Source organism: Carassius gibelio, chromosome A14, assembly GCF_023724105.1.
Source record: "Carassius gibelio isolate Cgi1373 ecotype wild population from Czech Republic chromosome A14, carGib1.2-hapl.c, whole genome shotgun sequence".
NCBI classification, from domain to species: Eukaryota; Metazoa; Chordata; class Actinopteri; order Cypriniformes; family Cyprinidae; genus Carassius; species Carassius gibelio.
This window is the reverse complement of record NC_068384.1, coordinates 1623392-1646731: the sequence shown is the minus strand read 5'-3', so window position 1 is coordinate 1646731 and position 23340 is coordinate 1623392. Positions and strand designations below refer to the sequence as shown.

Genomic DNA, 23340 nt, shown 5'->3' with positions numbered 1-23340 from the left:
CTGATCTTCATCACACCTCAGCTACTTATACTCACCTCGCTCTCTCTCTGTTGTCAGATCCTCACTCATGTCTTCGTGTCCTAGTTGGATTACCGTCTTCCGTGTTCGTGTGCTGGAGTGGATTAAGTGTTGTCGTCCTCGTGTCAGTGTTCCGGTCTGTTCCTGGTTTCAACCATTGACCACCTTCACCTGCACCGCCGACTTCACCACCCAGCTCATCTCACGCCACCGTAGACCTTCCTTGCCATTGCCAACATCCTGGACTCTCTTTCTCAATAAACTACATCTGATCGCCTGCAATTGCTTCCTCCTCTTTTATCTGTCGTTACAGAAGGATCTGACCATCATGGAAGCAGCAGGCGACCGCTCCCCATCTCATCTGGAAGAATTTCTGCAACGAGCTGTGGGTCGTATGGATCGCCAAGACAAGGCGATAGATGAGATGGGTCGAGCCTTCCAAGCAATGGTGACGAAGGTGTCCGAGCTCGCTCTCCAGACGCAACACCAACAACAACCGTCACCCGCTGCGCCTCCCACGCCACCCACACCGCCGATCGTCTCCGGGGGGATTTCCCAGCCCGAACCACGCCTCCCCATCCCGGAGAAATATGCGGGTGAGCCAGAGTTCTGTCGATCATTTCTGTCTCATTGTTCTCTGCACTTCGCCATGCAGCCCCGCACGTTCTACACCGAGGAAATGAAGGTGGCATTCGTCTTATCACTACTTACGGGAAGGGCTGCCCTCTGGGGGACGGCGGTGTGGGAAAACCAAGACAGCTGCTGTGCCTCGTTCCACGCCCTTTCGGAAGAGATGAGACGGGTCTTCGACCGCTCCGTCGCCGGGAGGGAAGCGGCTCGCCTTCTCACGGACCTACGTCAGGGGGAAAGGTCCGTCTCCGATTACTCGATTGAGTTCCGCACCCTGGCGGCGGAGTGTAAGTGGAACGAAGAGGCGCAGTGGGATCACTTCCTGCATGGGTTGGCTGACCGCATCCAACAGGAGATCCGCGCCGTCGAGCTCCCCACTTCTCTCAATAGTCTGATTGACCTCACCATCAGAGTTGACAATCGACTCGATCAAGCCACCAGACGGAGGGGGAGAACAGTTCTCGCGAACAGACCGGAGGCTCAGTATCAGCGCTCAGATGTTGCGGTCAGCCCACCGGGAGATCATGAACCCATGCAGGTGGGGCGAGCTCGGCTCTCCCGGGAGGAGAGGATCAGGCGGAGATCCCTGGGACTATGTTTATACTGCGGCAGTCAAGAACATCACATCCAGCGTTGTCCGGTAAAAGACCAAGCCCGATAGTAAAACGGAGGCTACTATCGGGTGGGATCTCTGCCAGGAAGACCTCATCTACATCGACACTCCTTCCGGTGAGTCTACGGTGGTCCACCCACGCACTCGAGCATCACGCCTTGCTGGATTCTGGGGCAGAGGGTAATTTCATGGACTTCAAGTTCGCTTGTAAGCTTAACATTCCTCTCACCTCCCTCAAACACCCCATTGCACCCTTTGCTCTCAACGGACACAGACTACCAGTCATCACTCAGACCACCTTACCTGTTTCCCTCACCACATCTGGCAACCATACTGAGGAGATATCATTTTACATCACGGACTCACCTCAATCCCCCATCGTTCTCGGTCACACCTGGCTTCAGAAACACAACCCCAGGATCAATTGGCGCCTTGGATCTGTGGTTAGCTGGAGCGAGGAATGTCATTTGTCTTGTCTTTTGTCTGCTGGTGTTAATGTTTCTGAGTCTGTGTTTCAGGGGGAAGCAGTGGATTTGGCTAGCGTGCCCGCGGAGTACCACGACCTGAAGGAGGTGTTCAGTAAGTCTCGTGCTGATTCTCTTCCTCCTCATCGTCCCTATGACTGTGCGATAGAGTTATTGCCAGGTACTTCTCCGCCTAAGGGCAAGTTATATTCTTTGTCTATTCCAGAGACGGCGGCCATGGAGAGATATATATCCAGTTCTCTAGCAACGGGGTTTATCCGCCCTTCTTCTTCTCCAGCGGGGGCGGGGTTCTTTTTTGTGGGAAAGAAGGACGGATCCTTGCGACCTTGCATTGACTACCGAGGGCTGAACAACATAACGGTAAAGAATACCTATCCTTTACCGCTTATGTCTTCAGCTTTTGAGAGGTTGCAGGGAGCGTCCGTTTTCACTAAATTGGACTTACGTAATGCTTATCATTTGGTCCGCATCAGGGAGGGGGATGAGTGGAAGACTGCCTTTAACACCCCTAGAGGCCATTTTGAGTACTGCGTTATGCCGTTCGGGCTAACCAACTCGCCGGCAGTCTTTCAAGCACTCGTTAATGACGTGTTGCGAGACATGGTCGATCTGTTCATATATGTTTACCTGGATGACATATTGATTTTTTCTTCGTCTCTCCAGGAACACGTGCAACACGTACGACGATTGCTTCTGCGGTTGCTAGAGAATGGATTGTTTGTCAAGGCGGAGAAATGCGTTTTTCATGCACAGTCTGTTTCTTTTCTAGGACACATCATTTCGACTGAGGGTGTTCGCATGGATCCTGAGAAGGTTAAGGCTGTGGTAAATTGGCCATCCCCAGAGTCTCGCAAGGCCCTGCAGAGATTTCTGGGGTTCGCCAATTTTTACCGGCGTTTCATTCGCAATTTCAGCCAACTAGCCGCTCCTCTGACCGCCTTGACCTCCCCTAGTTTGACGTTCAGGTGGTCAGACGCAGCTGAGGCTGCGTTTGTCAAACTGAAAAGCTGCTTTGTTTCAGCTCCCATTCTCGTCACCCCTGATCGCTCACGTCAATTCATAGTGGAGGTCGACGCGTCAGAGGTGGGGGTAGGAGCAGTGTTATCCCAACGCGCATCCTCAGACGGAAAGGTGCATCCGTGCGCGTATTATTCTCACCGTTTATCTCCTGCAGAAGTTAATTATGACATTGGCAATCGAGAGTTGTTGGCAGTCAAACTTGCACTGGAAGAATGGCGTCACTGGCTTGAGGGGTCGGGTGTACCTTTCATTGTATGGACGGACCATAAGAATCTCGAATACATTAGAACCGCCAAAAGACTTAACTCCAGGCAGGCTCGGTGGGCATTGTTTTTCGGTCGTTTCGATTTTACACTTTCTTACCGGCCGGGTTCCAAAAACATCAAACCCGATGCTTTATCCCGTCTTTTTGAGCGTTCCGATCGTACTGCTACTCCCGAGCCCATTTTACCGGGGACCATCATTATCTCCGCGCTCAGATGGGAGGTCGAATCGAAGGTGTTGACCGCCTTAGAAGGGGTAACGCCCCCGGCTCGTTGCCCACCGAACCGATTGTTTGTGCCGGAGGGGTTACGGTCAGACGTTCTCCAGTGGGGTCATTGTTCCAGTGTTGCTTGTCACCCAGGGGTTAGTAGAACTAGATTTCTAGTCAAGCAACGATTTTGGTGGCCTGGTATGGCTCGTGACGTCCACGATTTCGTCTTGGCTTGTTCAGTTTGCGCTATTGGTAAGACTTCCAATCGACCTCCAGATGGGTTACTCTTACCGCTGTCTGTCCCTTCAAGACCCTGGTCCCACATTTCGCTAGATTTTATCACCGCCCTCCCGCCCTCTAGAGGCAATACGGTGATTTTAACCGTAGTGGACCGGTTCTCGAAGGCGACTCATTTTATTCCCTTGCCCAAATTACCTTCAGCCAAGGAAACAGCGGTAGCTGTCATTGACCACGTCTTCCGCATACATGGCCTCCCGACAGACGTGGTTTCTGACAGGGGTCCCCAATTTGTGTCCAAATTTTGGCGAGAATTTTGTAAATTGTTAGGAGCGACTGTTAGTCTTTCTTCCGGGTTCCATCCCCAGAGCAATGGTCAAACCGAACGAGCCAATCAGGATGTCGAGAGGGTTTTGCGATGTTTGGTTTCCAATAATCCTTCGTCCTGGTGTCAGCAACTCTCAGTTGTGGAGTACGCACACAATTCTTTGCCAGTGTCATCTACGGGCATGTCTCCATTTAAGTGTAGTTTAGGGTACCAACCACCTAATTTTGTCAGTACGGAATCCGAGGTTTCGGTCCCCTCCGCACACGCACTAGTCCAGAGGTGTCACCGCACCTGGACCAGAGCTCGCAGAGCTCTGCTCCAGGCTAGGTCGCGCACCAAGGCTAAGGCCGATCGCCACCGGTCGAAGCCTCCCCGTTACGTCGTCGGTCAAAGAGTGTGGCTTTCTACCCAGAATATTCCTATGCGTTCCGTTTCTAACAAACTTGCTCCCAAATTTATTGGCCCGTTTTCTATTACCAGGATTATTAATCCGGTAACCGTGCGTCTTAGCCTTCCTCCGGCGTACAGGAGGATTCATCCCGTGTTCCACGTGTCCAAAATTAAATCGGTGATTTCTTCCCGTCTTAATCCGCCTGCTCCGGTTCCCCCCCCGCCTCGTCTCGTTAATGGGGAGACCACCTATTCGGTTAATCGTATTCTGGACTCTAGACGGAGGGGACGCGGTTTTCAGTACTTGGTGGATTGGGAAGGTTACGGTCCGGAGGAGAGAAGCTGGGTTCCTGCTCGGGACATATTGGATCACCACCTTATAGATGATTACAATCTACAGGTAAAGCAGGCTGGGAACGTCAGGTGACGTCCTAGGGGAGAGGGTACTGTCACGGTAGGAAATCCAGTGTTTCCTCCGTGTCATGTTTTGTGATTGTTTTTGTACTTACGTTGTCTCCATGTGCTCGTTTAGTTGATTGTCATCACCTGGGTGTTGATTGTCTCGCTCCAGCTGATCTTCATCACACCTCAGCTACTTATACTCACCTCGCTCTCTCTCTGTTGTCAGATCCTCACTCATGTCTTCGTGTCCTAGTTGGATTACCGTCTTCCGTGTTCGTGTGCTGGAGTGGATTAAGTGTTGTCGTCCTCGTGTCAGTGTTCCGGTCTGTTCCTGGTTTCAACCATTGACCACCTTCACCTGCACCGCCGACTTCACCACCCAGCTCATCTCACGCCACCGTAGACCTTCCTTGCCATTGCCAACATCCTGGACTCTCTTTCTCAATAAACTACATCTGATCGCCTGCAATTGCTTCCTCCTCTTTTATCTGTCGTTACACTCTCTCTCTCTCTCTCTCTCTCTCTCTCTCTCTCTCTCTCTCTCTCTATATATATATATATAATTTAAAACTTATATACGGACAGTCGAAGGGAAGGGAAGTGTAACATGAGATACGAAACTGTGGGCACCTTTGTGTGAAGATAAACAATCTCTTGAGTGGCTTGCATAAATTAGGCCTGATGGGGAGGTTTGAGTGACAGATATGACATTTGAACAGGGATGTTTTTCTCCCAAAGAATAAATAGCACATGAATGGGCAAACCACAGTCTGACTATTACCATCGATTGGCCAGACCACTCACCATTCAGCCCATCAGCGTTCATTAAACGGGAGGGCTTATTGTGTAAATTCAAATGCACATGAACACAGAGAGGAGCTCTCCCTCTGACTACCCATGATTAAAGAAGCATAATGCAAGTTGTTAATGCAGCTTCCATGTTTGCATCGTCCACTCTCTCCTCTCATTACTAATTAAATGTCATCACACAAACAGAATCATGAATATCCAGTCAGGCATGGCTGCTCATCCAGCAGTGTCTGAGGTGACGTGTTCAAGACGGCAAAACATGTTCACCCGCAATGCAGACATGCCATCTGCAGCCCGTCCTCACTTGTTTATAGAACTTCAGTGACACAGAGAGAGAAGGTATAACCACTACAACATTGTTGATTCCACTCTGCAGAGTCTGAGCCACGGCAAGAAATGAAGGAGGAATGACACAGTCTAATTAAGATCCTCTGAAGCCTCTCCATGCCCCATCACAGAAAACATTCACAGGAAAGTGGCGTGCTGCTCTCCTTCACACCACTGACATTTCAACACCACTGCTGAGACAGAACAATCAATTCATACAGGAGCTCACAGAGACATACACTGTCTGTATGTTCTGACATGCTGGATGACAGACTGTACAGAATTGTACAAGATTTATCACTGAATCAGTGCAGGTTAAGGTCATTTTCCACACCAAAACAGCAAATTACTTGCAAAAAAATTGCACTGCATTATTGGATAAGAGTGCATGTTAATTGACCATATCATTGGCTGAACTGTAACTTTTACTTCTAATAAATGTTTTCTTATCCATTGTAATTGATGAGAAAGAGCTAGTCTGGCAGTGGTAATTAATGAGAGTAATATATACTGTATATTTATACTGATAAAATAATACTTTTATTTAGCAAGGATGCATTCATTTGATCAGAAGTGAAATTAAAGACTTTTACATTATTACAAAAATAATAATAAAAAGGAATAAATTACATGTTTATATATATATAATCTAAATTGCTTAAATTGTAATAAAATTACAATTTTACAGATACATTTACAGATATATGCTGCCTTAATGAATAATAAACTTTTCTAAACATAAAAAAATCTTACTGACTGCAAACTTTTGAATAGTAATGACTGTAACAAAACAGTTATGGAGGAAGGAGGCTTGCAATACTGTTGAGGTTCTGCTGCAGTATAATTTATTAATATTGCAGTGCACACAGGGAACCAAAGTGACAGCATAGTCAGCACACACTACCTTGTTTAGGACAGTCACTGTCCTCAATGGCATGTAAGAATTCAAAAAGAATTATCAACACCTTGCTTTTGCTTTCGCTCTTGTAGACAAATCGGTGTATCAACTAAATGACAAGAATTACATAACAATACTGACAGCTAAAAGTGAGCACTCATTGTTTCCAAAGTGTACACTGTAATATAGCTGCAAGCGCTGATGAACATAAAACCCATGCTAAAACGTGTGAGAGATGTTACCTGTGAAACTGAACTCATGATTTACTCACCACAGCTTAGATTCTTAGACTCCCTGCCAATGTACCAATTTGTAATTAAAGAAGTAATTGTCCCTTCCAAAAAAGAAAGGGGTATAATTATCGCTGTGTTGATGGAATGACATTCAAAAAACTGCAAAAACATTATAAGAGCTCTGTTCCAAATCACCATGAGCTGCCTTGCTTTCTTCTATCTACATAGGCAGCATTGTAATTGATACAGAAATGCAAAAGTGACTCGCTTTATGATCCTCACATAAAATGCACAGCACACTTAACTGATTCCAAAAGAATTTAGCATTAGCCTGTTCCTAAGATAACAGTGATATGTAGACAAATCTTCTTGAAAATTCATTTTCAACTACTCTGAACTGATTCTATTGATACTTAATGAATATCAATACTGAATGAAATCTGTTCATTAATAATCTATGGTGACCAAGAGAGCTAAAATTTAAGAAAGCATATGCAAATAGAAAAGCACCAGCAAATTAAGAGAACATCTATTTATCAGTTTGACAATATATGTGCTGCAAATACTAACAATACAACCAAATACAGGAACACACTGCAAAAACTCACAACCAAATATAGAAACATGCTGAAAATACTCAGGACATAACAAAATAGAGAAATGTGTTGCAAAAATTCACAACACAACCAAATACAGAAACACGCTGCAAATACTCACGACTCAATCAAATATAGAAACACACTTCAAAAACTCCCAAAACAACCAAATACAGAAATAAACTGCAAATACTTACAAAACAACCAAATACAGAAACGCGCTGCAAATGCTCATGACATAACCAAATACAGAAATGCACTGCAAATACTCGCAAAACAACCAAATACAGAAACGCACTGCAAATACGCACAAACCAACCAAAAACAAAAATGCAATGCAAATACTCACGGCACAACCAAATAGAGAAAAGCACTACAAATACTCACAAAACAACCAAATACAGAAATGCACTGCAAATATTCATGACACAACCAAACAAAGAAATGCAGTGCAAATACTCACAAAACAACCAAATACAGAAATACACTGCAAGTACTCACAAAACAACCAAATACAGAAATGCACTGCAAATATTCATGACATAACCAAATACAGAAATGCACTGCAAATACGCACAAACCAACCAAAAACAAAAATGCAATGCAAATACTCACGACACAACCAAATAGAGAAAAGCACTGCAAATACTCACAAAACAACCAAATAGAGAAATACACTGCAAGTACTCAAAAAACAACCAAAAACTGAAATGTGCCGCAAATACTTGCAAAACAACCAAATAGAGAAACGCGCTGCAAATGCTCATGACATGACGATATACTGAAATGCACTGCAAATACTCACAAAACAACCAAATACAGAAACACACTGCAAACACTTACAACACAACCAAATAAAGAAACATACTGCAAATACTCACAACACAACCAAATACAGAAATGTGCTTCAAGTAACAGACCAGAGGAAATGTTTCAAGGAGACCCAAACAACCTTCACAAAAATTAACCAGGGTTTTATTATGAAACTTAGCATGGTTTAACCATAGTAACCATGTTTTTTTTTTTAAATTAACCATGTACATGTATATATATTTGTATTTTTTGAAATCTTATATAAACCACATAAGCTTACCACCACATGTTAGGGACGCTGATTCTGTACATGTTTTTAAAGTACAACTTAAGACACACTTTTTTGAAATGGCCTATTCCTCTATTTGATTATAATGATTATTACTATTTATATTTTTTAATCAGTTTGTCCTAATATTGTTGTATTGTTTTATTGAGATGGTGTAAAGCAAATTGGTCAACATGTGTTGTTTGAATGGTGCTATATAAATAAAAGTGACATTGACATTGACATTAATTGTATCTGTGTGTAATGTTAGCTTTAAGCATCAACTAGACTTAAATGTGTTGCCTGTACTCAGTCAATGACATTTCTCTCTCTCGGAGACCTACTGCCCTATCCCGCGCTGTGCCTTTAAAACCCAGAGCCATTGACCTCCTGTTGCCAGCTTCACCCCCTATTAATTAGGATTTTAATTGGTGACCTTTTTAAGTCCAGTAACTGTGTAGAGAGGGGCATTTCATCTCCAGGCCTGAGCACAGAGTAAAAGCAATGCAGCACTCACAGCACTTTAATCTGCCTTTCAAAGTGCTGCTGTCTTCCTCTCATTAGACACCATGGCATTAGGTTTGTGTCCGGTCCAAGTGGATGTGCAGCTCTATCAGATCTTCAGAAATACTGCCATGTACCACAAACCAGCTGTGAAAATGAGAAATGACTGCACTACAAACACAATTCAGTAACCTGCCAAGAGCGACACAACAGCAGTGTCTCTGAGAAATCACTAGACCCCAAACATTTAAGAAAGATTTGAACATCTTCAACAAAGGGAATCTATATGATTACTGTGAGCAATTGCATCATTTGCAACTGAAATCTAAACATAAATGAGACATGATGAAAAAAATCATCATAATGCAACACTAAGAATACATGGTGTAGCAGAGTAAGCCGGAAAAATAAACATTTCATGCTGTGCAAATTAGACAAATGCATGGACAGGTTGCATGATATGCCCTCATATGCAATGAACCATGAACAAAAATTTGCAAAGTAAAATAAAATAAAAATAGAAAACAATTAATTCATGTGTTACATTTCTTTGTTCAGTCACCAATTTATGTCCAATATGAAATCCTGAAACAAAACCATTTGCAAAAACGCAAAACAAAAACAAACTGCCACCTCACCTGGGGGAAATATCACATCCCTGCTGCATGAAAGCTCCCAGTGAGAACCAGAGACTGTTGAAGATGCCAAACTCGTTGGTCTGCTCCTGACTCTGCTGGTTCTGGTTCTGCTGGCCCTGACCCGGCTGGGCGGATGAAGAGGAGGGCTGATTAGGGTTCTGCTCAGCTCCTTCATCACAGTCATCTGCGTGCCACTCGTAGGGACTGAAGCGGCTGACAAGGAAAAGCACCACGCTCACGCCAATGTAGGCGAACACAATACACATCCAGATCTCATAAGCCAGAGGGTCCAGGAAGGAGAACACACCAGGCTTGGACTTGGTGGGCTTTTTAATCATGATGGAGATGCCAAGGCTCATGAAGGGCTTGGAGAAATCAATGACTTCCTCCCTGACCAGAGTGATGGTCAGTGGGGCCACAGCTACGTCAGCTTTCTACAGAAGAATATATAATTTTATTGCAATTACTACTAAATATATATTGTTAAATATGTAATTAAATTACACATGGGACCAGGAAAGGAAAAAGTTAGGACACATGGCCACTCGAGTCATTTTACTTGTTGTTTTTATTGGAAATAGGTGTACTATAAATATAGAGTGGACTTTTTCTAACCTCTCAAACTCTATCTAGACATCTTTCCAGGAAGAATTTTTCTTATTATTACTGTGTTGAAAATATGAACCTTTTCGGTTTAATTACTGAAAACTCCTTTCATTGAAGTCTGGTTTTCTATACAAATGATTAGATTACGCAGTACAGGAATGTTGATTAAAATTATTCAGGTTTTAAAACCAGATGATTTTCTGAATCAGTGGCATAACTGGTAAAATATATTGGGCTCTTTATGCTCTCTTGCATTAGTCCTTAAAGCTTTGACATTCAGACCTGGGAAAAGAAGATGTAGCACTTACACCATAGACAAGCTCTCCAACCATTCCATTCCACATCATGGTCTCAGGATCTCTGGCTCCATATTTTCCATCAGCCACTATCTTGATTATGTAGTGATATCCCACGTGTTTGGCTATCTCAGCTGCCAGTTCCACACTGTAACCTTCATACTTATCATTTCCAGTAAACTGCTCATGGTTCTTCTTCAGCATGACATATGGTGATTCCTAGTCAGGACACACAGGTAGACAGCCATATACAGTGGACAACAATTATTTACACTATGTTTGTGTAACAGACCTGATATTCTAAACTAAAAATGTTAATTTTGTTAAAAAGTTACACACAATATTACACAAATTTTACATATTATATATTATACATATGACGTATGTATAATATATTTCATTTTAGACAGACATGGGAAATAAGAAAGAAAAATCAATTGAAGGCACTTTGTATCAGATGTGAAACAACAGGCTATGTAGACCCCTCAACTGATTTCAATGGGAGAAATGTAAATTTAGTCTAATGCAATAGAAGTAAGCACTATGGAAGCATATTACTTAAAACATGGTGACCTTGACAGGTTTATTTTCAGATGCTGATTTTTTAGCATGAGGGACAGACCTGACAATAAACTCTTCAGGAAGTGTAGGGTGATTCTATATGTGGAAGGTCCATAATATGAGACGGCAGTTCAGTTGTGATATTTCAGAAAGATTGCACCTCCTGAGGAGATTACAGCACAAACGGCACCTGAGGCCCCGCTGACAGCTCACTCTGTAACAAGACTTTTCTAAGGAGCTCACAATGAACAAATAACACGAGGGCGTAAAAAGGAAGGAAAGAAAAATAGAGCGGGATGACGACCTCACTGTGTAGCATTGTTTTGTAACTTAAAGCAAATAAAGCCACATAGATGTAGTTATTTTCCCTTTCCAGAAACAAACCTCCTGATTACCATATCTGCAAATGTTTCAGTATAACAAAACTTTTGAACCCAGCTGTGCTGCAATGCATCTTAGAAACAGACAGTTCACACTGGCAGCACATTACCTGCTAATGCACACCTCCAAGATGGCCAACACGCTCTCTTTCAGAGAAACATATCATATTTTAGAGGACCCGTGGTGATGCAGCTATTCCCATCTTATCTGATAAACCATCTCTGTAGGACAAATAGCATAGCTCAGACTATTTCCTACAATCCATCCCACTCCCTTGTGAGCCCTTAGCCCCTAACCCAAACCAATGATCCATTACTGTTTTTTTTGTCTTGTCACAAATTTCCCTCACATCCTTCCATCAGGAGGCTGGCCCACTTACTCTGCCCTTTCTCTGGCTGGGAACAAGATGGGCAGTCCACATATGCAAGGTTAATAAATGCTCTCTGAAGTCTAACTTGCGAGAGAGTCGCTAAAATGCAGGCTAAGCCCAAAGATCTCTGCTAAATGAGAAAGAAAAAAAGAAAAGGAAAACTAATCTTTTGTCCACTCTTGGCAATTCAATCAAAGGTTCCCCTTCAAGTATAAGATGAAAACACTGTGGCTGGAAGCCAATAGTCTTCATGCTTTTATCTGCACAGCATTACCATCTTAATACTGAGGGATAAAAACATGGAGGTGATGCACCAGCCATTCTAAGAAAGGCAAAAGGATGAAGACGACTTGTGAGATGGTGGGATGAGGCTGAATTCCTGTACTGTCATTCAACCAGAGTAGGGGTCGTGGAAGAATTATATTTTTCCAAGCAACTGGTATTTAAACTACAGGCAAGCTACACTGAAACTATAAACCATTTAAACAAATCGATTGAGCTACAGGACAGTTGAGGAGGGTATGTTTCAATGACAGTTATCTTGAGCTGAACAATGTTAATGTGTAGGGATATGTGGAACACATGACACAGTAACTCTGAATATAAACTACTATTCAAAAGTTTGGCGATGGTAAGAGTTTTACATGTTTTTTGTTTTTTAAAGAAGACTCATGCTCATTAACTCTGCATTATTCGATACAAAATACAGCAAAGACAGTAATATTATAATTTAAAATAACAGTTTTTAAATTTATATATATATATATAAAAAATGCAATTCATTTTTATAATGGCAAAGCTGAATTGCAGCCATTACTGCAATCTTCAGTGACACATGATCCTTGACAAATCAAATAATATGTTGATTTGATGCACAAGAAACATTTCTTATTATTATATGAAAACTGGAAACAGTTGTGCAGCTTAATATATTTATCGAAACTGTTATTATTTTCTGTCATACAGGATTCTTTGATGAACAGAATGTTCAGTTTAACAGAACTGAAATTGAAACTGAATTTTTTTGTAACATTATGCATGTCTTTATTGATACTGTTGATTAATATAATGTGTCCTTGCTGAATAAAATAATAGTGAATAATAAATATTACTGGATCCGAACTTTCGAATAGTAGTATAACATTTAATGTTTTCAATCCAGTACAAGCTTATACAAGTAAATCAGGATTTAAAGAAGACTATACCAGAATAGTGGTAACGATATATGTGCGATTCTGAAGTCCATAAGTGTCATTACTGCCTGGCACGTAGGCCGCCGTGCTCACAAATTTCTCATCCTCATTCCAGTAACCCACCTGAGAAAAGACCAAATCAGGGACAGGAACTTGAGCATCATCAGAAACCTTTCTGAGATATCCCACAGGAGACACTACATGAAATACAGTACTTATTTAATTAGCCCAGTGAAGAAAGATAAGTGAAGAAAGAAGTATGAGACATGTCGAGAGTCTTCCTAATTCCTTTTCCTGATACCTAAAAACTTACTTTTTTCGGTCCTGTCGGCCTGAGCTCCATCACACTGACAGTGTAGTTTGTCCTTCGTCCTTTCTCGTTAAACTGAATGTGTCCCGTTAGGCCTTCAATCCGAACCTGAGTAAAAACCACATAGAAGATGTCTTTATTTAAACAAAACAATTTAGCATTTTCTCTTCTTTCTTTCTTTCTTTCTTTCTTTCTTTCTTTCTTTCTTTCTTTCTTTCTTTCTTTCTTTCTTTCTTTCTCCTCCTCCTCAGAGGGGTGTACATCTCTCACAGTGCCTCTTCTGTGTGTACAGTACTGAATGTCTCCAAGGGCCGCATGATGGAGTTAATTGACCGAGCTGAACATCAATCTCCATGGCTTCTCAGCAGATGGACCAAATTGCCTCAGTCCAGCACACATCAGACTCTCGACAGACACAGCCACAGGCAAGTGGCTTCTTCTGCTAGAAGAATGCTACACACTGACTTTGCTACATTGTTTAAACTTTTAATTAAGTGAAAAGGAGAAACATGCGATATGGCTGGAAGAAAATACCAATTTATGCACGGCTTCTCAAACAGAGAGCATTTCTACAGATTTAGTTTCTGCTAACAAATTCTGCTACACCTCGCCTACCAAATTCTATTCTTGGCACCTACATCTTCATTCAGTATACCACCCAAAGCAAAGAGCCAGACATCTGCCTAAGGGTAACACAACAAAGCCAGGTGTATTTTCCCTCACTTATCTCTTTGTAAATATGGACAGGACAATTTTACGTGTTCACAGTGTTCATTCAAAAATATGTCTGTGAGCAGACCCTACAGCGTGAGATACCTGCTGAAGCGCTCTCTGAATATCGATGCCTTGGCCCCAAGGTGCTGGTGGGTTGGCCAGACATTCTCCAGCATTTCCACGGCGCGATATATCTATCCGCTGCCTGCGGAGGTTCTGGAAGGCTGTGGACATGACTTTGACTCCATCATATGTGAGAGCTCCAGTGTACTGCACAAAAAAAAGAGACATATGAGAAGTACTGTATATAGGCCTATGTATTTAAATAAATGTGATTTTTTATTCTTTGAATATATAATATAAATTGACAATTCAGCTAAATGTGTATTAGAGAGAAGAATCAAAAGCTTTTTGTATTTTGTCATCAGATGTTGCTGCTATGCAACTGTGCTTTTTGCAAATGTTCCAGTGATTCATTATACAGCTTAATTACAAGTTTTTTTGTTTTTTTTTCTGTCAAGGCATATTCAGTTCTTCACACTGTGGAGGATTTAAATGTACTTTTTTTCGGACTATAAGTCGCAGCTAAGTATAAGTCACATCAGTCCAAAAATACGCCATGACGAGGAAAAAAACATATATAAGTCACACTGGACTATAAGTCGCATTTATTTAGAACCATGAACCAAGAGAAAACATTACCGTCTAGAGCCACGAGAGGGCACTCTATGTTTTCAGGGGTAGACTACAGGAGCACTGCGCAGCATAGAGCGCCCTCTCGCAGCTGTAGACGGTAATGTTTTCTCTTGGTTTATTTATCTCGGTTCATGTCAAATTAATTTCGATAAATAAGTCGCACCTGACTATATGTAGCAGGACCAGCCAAACTATGAAAAAAAGTGTGACTTATAATCCGGAAAATACGGGGAGTCCGTTTTTGCAGCTCACCTTAAGTCTGCGCTTGAGAACTTTGGCATCTTTGTTGTCAAAGTCCATCCACTGCTGTACTATCCTACTGATGTTAGGGTCTGCGTAGTTCACCAGCTGGAACCCTGTTACATTCGCCTCACCCTTCTTAAACTCGGTCAGGTCGATGTCCAGGAATCCCTACAGGAGCACAGAGAAGATGTTAGCATGACATACTGTGATTTAAAATTTAATAGTGAAGAAAATAAAAATAAAACCAAAAAATCTAATTCAGCCAAATGTCAATGATTAAAGAAAAAGACATTGACTAAACTGAAAAGGAAGACTAATTAGAGATCAAATAAAATAAAATAAAATCCCCTGCAATTGTCAAAAAAATCCAATGTAAGACCACGACAGGAAATGGAGGCTGAATTTTCGCATTAATGCTCAGGTGCAGCGAGAGAGCAGGAGGCCGGGCCTGTGGAGTGCCGTCAAATGTAATACAGGTCTTAAAACTATAATAGTAAGATTGGTTGGGTCAATCACTTAATGAAAAAGGCTAATTCCTCTCATCCACTGAGGCTGGTTATCCAAAAGAGCTTGGTTGTTATCCGATGTGGTGCTGGAAAATGTAGGAGCTGTGAATAGGAATTTCGAGTAAAAAAGAAACTGTGGCGCTGTTTGCGGGAGGTCTGTCTTTGATCCCACAGGCTCTTTTGAGTAATTCAAGGCCTTTTTACACCAATCAATGAGCTGCCCCAAAAGCAGCCAACACTATCTGTACCTGAGACCATCCATAATTGATTCTAACCTTTATTTGTATAAACTCAATACAAATTTGTAGGTAATAAAGAGTTATTTGTATTCGGCTCAACAACAAAAAAATATATTGATGCGCGCCTGTGTGTGTCAGTTTTGAGTGTAATAGTCCTCGTCAGGCTATAAGTGTGTTGATCTTTGATCCTTTATCCCTTAACTCGCTTTGTCCCCCAGGAGCAGTAATGTGTCCCTGTGTTCCCTGGGAACATCTGCTCCGTAGGGCAGCAAACAAGATTCACTGAGCTGCTAACATGACCTCACGCTTGTCTTACCTCAAATGCCCTCTCTCACACTTACTTAAACTCAAGGGAGTTATTCTCTTTTTGTTGCTTGTCAGAAGCGCATGATTGTACAGTACACTTGGCAGATCGTGTAACATCAGTGTTTTTTATGTCAGACTGTAGGAAATAAATCTTGAGACATTTGTCACATTTGTCGACTGGGCAATCAATCATGTGACGTCCGGACATCCTCACAGACAGGCAAAAATGAAATGGCACCACAAACAAGTCCCATATGCCAGTGTTGATCCATATCGGTCGTCCACTAATTTAGACCGAGGGAGGGCAGGGCTGTCAACCTAAATACTGTGGTGCCAAAGACCTCAAAATATAATGATCCCCTTAAAATAAAATATAAAATATAAAGGCAACTATGAGCAGCCATTCAAATGTCTGGAGTCAGTAAGCTTTTTATTATTATTTCAATATATAAAAAAAATATTCAGCAAGGTCACATTAAATTGATCAAAGGTGATATAAAAGTCTTAAAGTGTTAGAAAAACATACATTCAAAATAAATTCTGGTCTTTTGAACTTTCTATTAATCAAATTAAAAATAACAATAATACTAAATAAAAAAATTCCATGAAAATATTAAGAACACCAGATTTCAGATATCTCCCTGACCAATATAAAGTCTCCCTATTGAAACCAAGCATTCCACAGGGACAGCTCAAAAACTCCTGTAACCTCAAATCATTTCTTGGAGGAAAGTACTATCACACGGCTGGCCTCAGGGCTAAAGCATCACGCAACCTTGTTTCACAGACTCATCACTCTCTACGGTGAGAGTGAACAAGGCTTTCAGAGATACGCAGGCTGTCTGCATCACTGCACATATATTATCTGGGGCTGTTACTGAGAGCACAAGTGGGACGCATGTCATCACAAGCTCTCATATCTGAAACATGGCATATTCTTCCCTCAGTCTTTGGAGGCAATCAAGAGCTAATTCACCATATTAAATTTAATATATCTATATTTCCTTTTTTTTTTGGTAAGGTACCAGATAAGGTGACCTGTCTGCCCAGTCAAACACACCAGAAGACACTAGGAGTCTATAACAAATCCAGAGATGGAGGAGAAATGGGGCCAGGAGTCATTTCAGATGTCGAGCTGCTTTCTGAAGCACTGCCACAGCTCTCTCATGACTGGCCTTGTCGTTTTCATTTGTATTTTTTATTTCCTCTCATGTCGACTATCTGCTCTCATAGCAACAGTGACATGGAACTGAGAATGTTTCCTGGTGATGATGTCCTTTTTGATGGATTTCGTCAGTATTATCCAGTCTTGTTCTCTCAGCTCAGCCTGATTATTCTCGATTTCAGCTGTAGGTGGTCCTCCCACTCTAGAATTACAGTCAGGGCTTTTGCCCATCTGATCCTACACAAACTGACTGTAAACCAAGTGAATGATTTAAGGAATGCAAGCTTTTCTGCAAATCACAACAGTTGATGTATAAGTAGAATTTGAGATTTGAGGGATGTGTCTCCTAAACATGCAGTTATATAACCTGGACAGCCTCTGTCTGTGTTACATCAAGCTACTTGGTTTCAAAGTGATTTCTGTGTGACCTGTGCTATATAAATCTCTATTCTATTGACAACATACCTTTTTTGCACACTACACCTTACCAGTGTTTTTTTTTTTTTTTTTTTGGTGAATCATACTTTAGTACGGACGTTCTAAGCGGCCATGCATTATAATTTTTTTTTCCTTTTTGTTTTCTCGTTATAACAACTGAATTTTCTCGTTATCTCAACATAACGAAAGTCGTTTTCTCGTTATAACGACTTATTTTTCTCGTTATCTCGACATAATGAAGTTCGTTTTCTCGTTATAACGACTTATTTTTCTCGTTATCTCGACATAACGAAAGTTTGTTTTCTCATTATAACGACATGACAGTTTTACTGTTGCTATAGTAACGAACTCAACTTTGACAGACATCTGATGGACAACCATGCAGGGGCTATACTGTAGCCTATATTTCGCCTTGGTAATAACGTCTACAATACTGTATATAAATAAAGGCTGATCAATCACTGTTGATTGTTTCAGAGACAGTACAACGAACATTTTGTTTTTGTAATTAACATGTTTAAATGGCAACACCGCGAAATTAGAGCTGCTTGGATTAAACTCACTTTTCATTTTCCCTTTATTTGAAATAAAATTATATATAATTTGTAATTTGTAGTAGTCATTATATGATGTGGCAGATATCATGTGTGTTACAAGCTTCTGTTTGAAAAGAGCGTCCATGTGTACATGTAGTGTGTGTGTGTGTAGAAAAAACGATTACAACATTATAGAACAAAACTGAATTAAATAAGCCTATGGATTTTACATATATATCACATTTCTCATTAATATGGTTAACAATAAAGATTAGTAATAAGGAAAAGAAGCACATCAGCCTACATCGTTAAATCCCGTCCTACTGTAGATAAACAGAATACAGTGATGTCAACCTTGGTTTTGATAAGCAGTTATTTTATGACACAGAACGCATTGGTGAAACTCATGCATCTAGCAGGAACTTAATACACAAAATATTCATATTGATTCAAGCATATTTAACATTTATGAATTAATTAAATGTCAGTAATGAAGACTGCACAAATTATAGCGATCACGAGGAAGGTCCACGTACAGTAAAGTGTATAGTGTACAATGCCCCATCAGTTATATTCAGGTCTATAGTGCCAGCTGCTGGCGCAGTTTTGTAACTTCTTAGAGAAAACTAGTTCGTTATAACGAGAAAACGAAGTTCGTTATGTCGAGAAAACGAACTTCGTTATGTCGAGAAAACGAGAAAATGAAGTCGTTATAACGAGAAAACGAACTTCGTTATGTCGAGATAACGAGAAAATTAAGTCGTTATAACGAGAAAACGAGAAGAAAAAATATTATAATGCATGGCCGCTTAGAACTTCCGTACTTTAGTGCTGTACACAAAAATCCTCTAAAAATAGGATCCTCTGAAAATAGGCTTGGAGTAAAATATCAGTCTTTTAGATTATAAGAATCAATATCTGGATTGCTGAAATGAAGATTGTGTTTAATTTTAAAATCTTCAGTTCCCCATCTTTAGCCCCTGTAGCAGATGTCCATAACTCTTGACTGAGTGAATGGAGTTGTATCTTTTTTTCGCTCTGTGCCGCTGTGAATGTGGTGAGTTGGTGATGTTACTATAGAAACTAGCCTTCACTCAAAAGGCTTGGACACAGAGGGGAAGCTTACACAGGCAACCACTCAGATACGAACCTCCATGTACACGCTCACACACTCACACATGCAAACACAGTGTAAATAGGACACTGGGAGTAATTTGCTCACTTCTTAAAATTTGGCCATTATGGAAATACCAGGCAGTTCTTTCTTTATTGCTTTGAAACCTTTATCATTTATCATTTACAATTACATCTAACAAACTGGCCAGACCAGTTTAATTTAAAAATCCTCAGCAGTGTGCCGTGCAGGAGCACACCACAGCATATTAATGCTGCGATTATCATCATTTCTGTTTACATCAATTTAGCCCTCTATTCTCATATTCTGAGCGTACCTACAGACAAGGACTGCAGAAATCACTTGCAGTTTTTCATATTCACAAAGCAGTTCTCCTGGCAATGTTTATATAACATCTCAGTTAGTCATAGTGCGCAGCTTCTTGCGATTGGTCAGTAGTGAAAATATGCAAATCACCTGTAATATCAAGAGTTGCAGTGACATTTGAAAGCCTCACGCTGAGCATTAGTCATGAAATCTCTCATAGTGCTGAAACGAGTGGTGTGTTTTTAGCTCACCAGGTTTGCTAGGACGTAGTGGTAGCTCTTCACATTCTTCCCCAGCTCAATGATCTGAAACAGACCAACAAATGAAGGGGAAAAAATTACAGCAGTTAGTATAAATTGTTGTGTACACAGCATTATAAAGCCTTGTTAATATAAATAAATTGTATAAATCACACTCTGATGTAATATTTGCTGTATTATTTCATATAATTCCAAATAAGCTTTTTTGTCTTTTACAGCAGTTCTCAATTAAATCAGTAGGTAGTTAACGTGTGCATGAGTTTTTAAAAATGACTTTTCTTCTTGACTATTGGTGAGAGTAAGGATATGGGGCAAGGAAGACGCGTCGAGGTAGGTAAAAAAATTAATGCACTGTCTTTGGGGAAACCCATTTATACAATGATTACTGAAAAATTATTATATAATGATTGTTGCAAAATGTAAACTTTATTATTCCCCAGCCCTAATCTGCCTAATGCAACTAAGGCATTAAGATATTAAATATCCAAAACATTAACATCCTGATTTTATGTTGAGCTGCACAACAGTGCATTGTGAAGCACGCTCTACATTTTTTTCCTACTATACAAAGTTTCCTACTTCAAACAGTCTACACCAAAATTCCAATTTAATAAAATGGTGTCAATGCATGAATCAAAGTCATATGAGATAAAAGCATCTGCCAAGTGCATAGCATTAACATTTAAATAATCATAACAACAATGGCACATTTTCTATAAGGATCCACCCAGCAATCGCTATAAAATGACTACATTCCTGGGCATTCATCTTTACAGTGAGTTTAGGGTGTTTCAGAATCAAGATGTTTTCAAAGTTACAAAGAGGAGAGGATCGAAGATTTATGATGCAGGGTTTCTTTTGTGTGGCTATAGAGATAACAAAGCCTCTGCAGGCATGGAGAGTACAACAGTGGTGGAAAACAATGAGTCATATGGGGGAGGAACACATTAGCAGTGCTCTCAGTTCTGTTTGGGTCACAGCTTTAACCTGTGTGGATGTACACGAGCGCGTAGTGTGCAGTGTCAGTGGGTACCAAAGACTTTGACACCATCAAACTGTTATGATGGCTTCAATTAAATGAAATCATCTGCATGTGCTTAGAAATAACAATGAGTATGTACAGTAACTAGCTCTCTCACACACTTCTCTGTAAATCAAAGTTGTGAAAGCTGACAGTGATAGCTTCTGGCCATGACAGACAGTGGCATTAGTTATTAATGATGACCCCAGTAAGATTCAATCCGGCAGGCCAGCCCAGGGCAGGGAACACTACTGACAAGGACACTGCTTGATCATCTTGTGTTTCAATGCGGGATCAACATTAAAGGCATAGTTCACCCAAAAAATAAAACTCACCTTCATGCAGTTCAACAGAAGAAATAACCAACATCTAGGGGAGTAAATGATGACAGAATTTTCATTTTTGGATACTATCCCATTAATGCAGAACACAGAAATGAGACTGAAGCCCACAGAGATTTGTTTTGTGGCTTTAGTACATTTCTGTAATAGCTTTATGAAAGTATGTTCCAAAAACTTGTAGCAGTAGCACATCCTGGAAAGTGGACCAAAAATATTGATGACTCCATCTTTTGCTAAGGGTGTATACAAAGTATTTCAGTAAAAAGCACTCTAGAAATGAAACGGTCCCCTCTCTGTAATACCATATGTCAACCGAATAAATTAAGCAAATCATAGTCTTCCTGGGCTGTGAAAAACTAATGGCTATTGACTTTCATTGTAATTTAAAGTGTATGTTTTTCATCATATAGTATTATATAATTTTATTTCAGCTTCAATTCATTTAATAAAAACAATAGTTAATAGTTTTAGTTAACAATAACAATGTTGGCTATCTGAAAAAAAGACAAGCCCTTTGATATGCCATGCTGTAACTTCCTATTTCAAAGGGAAATACACAAAGAAATAAAATTGTGTTTAGCAAACTACATGAGGTTTTAAATATATTCCTAACTAAAAAGCTCCACACATCTTTCATGTGAAGAAGGTGATAAAAACCATGCACAGAGACTTTTTCCTTTATTAAACCGCCTGGCCCCTGGTGTTAGTGAAAGAATGTGAATGAACGTGGGGGAAAATTCCACCTATGTTGTTTTACGGTATGATTGGTGGAAGCATAGTGATGGATGATCGCTTTCAGAGAGGAAAAACTTGTCTAGACGTTCTGTGCAAATTGCCACCAAATGATGCAACAGCCTTAACTGTGGCCACCGTGCTATCAATAACGCAACATGGCCTGTCGAGGGTCTTCTGTTTGAATCATGAAATAAAGGAAAGGAGAGAAAGGGAAGAAAAGGCACACTCTCATTAATTACAGTAACAGGATGCTTCCTCCTCCTCCAGGCAGCGGAGAGAGGTGACAGAGATAGTGACATGTCACTATGTCTCCGCTGCCAACCCCAAATGTCAGCCCAGTGTCATTTATCTGCTCCGTCCTTGCTGCTTTTTGAGAGAAAGAAAGAGAGAGAGAGAGAGAGCAGTCTGGGTACTGTTGCACAGGCCACTTCATCTGATTAGAGTGGCCACAGGCTTCATCCAAGTATTCCAGTTCTGAATTACATTTTAATTAGGGGTACCGATCTGATATTCAGTATCGGCATCGCTCCGGTACTGGCATTTTTTCTGGTGGATCTGGTATCGGTCAGATGAGACTGATCCAAATACGATATTGTGTGTATACTATTCTGGGCCCTATTTTAATGATCTAAACGCAAAGTGTAAAGCACATGGCGCAGGTTCACTCAAGGCGTGTCCAAATCCACTTAGCTATTGTGATATTTTAACGATGGAAAAACGGTTGGCCCGGGCGCATGGTCTAAACAGGTTGTCCCTATTCTCTTAATGAGTAATGGGTGTTGTTTGGGCGTAACATGCAATAAACAAATCAGAGTCTCATCTTCCATTCCCTTTAAGAGCCAGTTGCGCTCGTGCCATGACAGATTTATTATTTACATGGCGGAATTTGGCAAGCACAGAGACAGAACGCGTCTCCATGATGAAACGGAGCAAACAAACTTGTGCTGCGCCTTGCGTCGCATTGCGCTGGGTGTATGATAGGGCGCATTGTCTTTGTTAAGCCCCACAAAAGGCATAAAATCATCATAAAGCACCATCAAGTTTCCTTGCACTATATTTCAAGTGTTTTAAAGCCGTTCCATAGTTTAATGTGAGGTACAGATTAATATTTAAGTCGTTAAATTCAAGTTCACTTAAACTCTTCTTTCTGCTGCGGCTGTCAGTCATCCTCCAATCAGCATTCAAACTGTGTGTCGCGGTTGGTTACAACAGTCAAGACGATGAAAATCTATCCAAGATTATTCACTGTTCTTATTATTAAACTTCATCTGTACATAAAGATCAGAGGTTTTGCATA

At 40.9% G+C, this 23340-nt stretch overlaps 1 protein-coding gene across 5 annotated transcripts in view; it reads right to left on the bottom strand.

Moving 5' to 3' along the window:
- The window catches only part of LOC128027189 (glutamate receptor 1-like), a 73166-nt gene that overhangs the window by 25868 nt on the left and 23958 nt on the right, over nt 1–23340 (bottom strand). For all 5 annotated transcript variants that reach the window (XR_008186650.1, XM_052614529.1, XM_052614528.1 and 2 more), the window contains exons 5-11: nt 19938–19991; nt 15065–15223; nt 14219–14386; nt 13406–13510; nt 13105–13215; nt 10600–10806; nt 9686–10119 (exon numbers count right to left, since the gene is read on the bottom strand). Coding sequence is in view for 4 of the 5 variants with exons in the window: in XM_052614529.1 (XP_052470489.1) it covers nt 9686–10119; nt 10600–10806; nt 13105–13215; nt 13406–13510; nt 14219–14386; nt 15065–15223; nt 19938–19991 (1238 nt within the window). In the remaining variant the exon portion in view is untranslated. The remainder of the gene's footprint in view (nt 1–9685; nt 10120–10599; nt 10807–13104; nt 13216–13405; nt 13511–14218; nt 14387–15064; nt 15224–19937; nt 19992–23340) is intronic.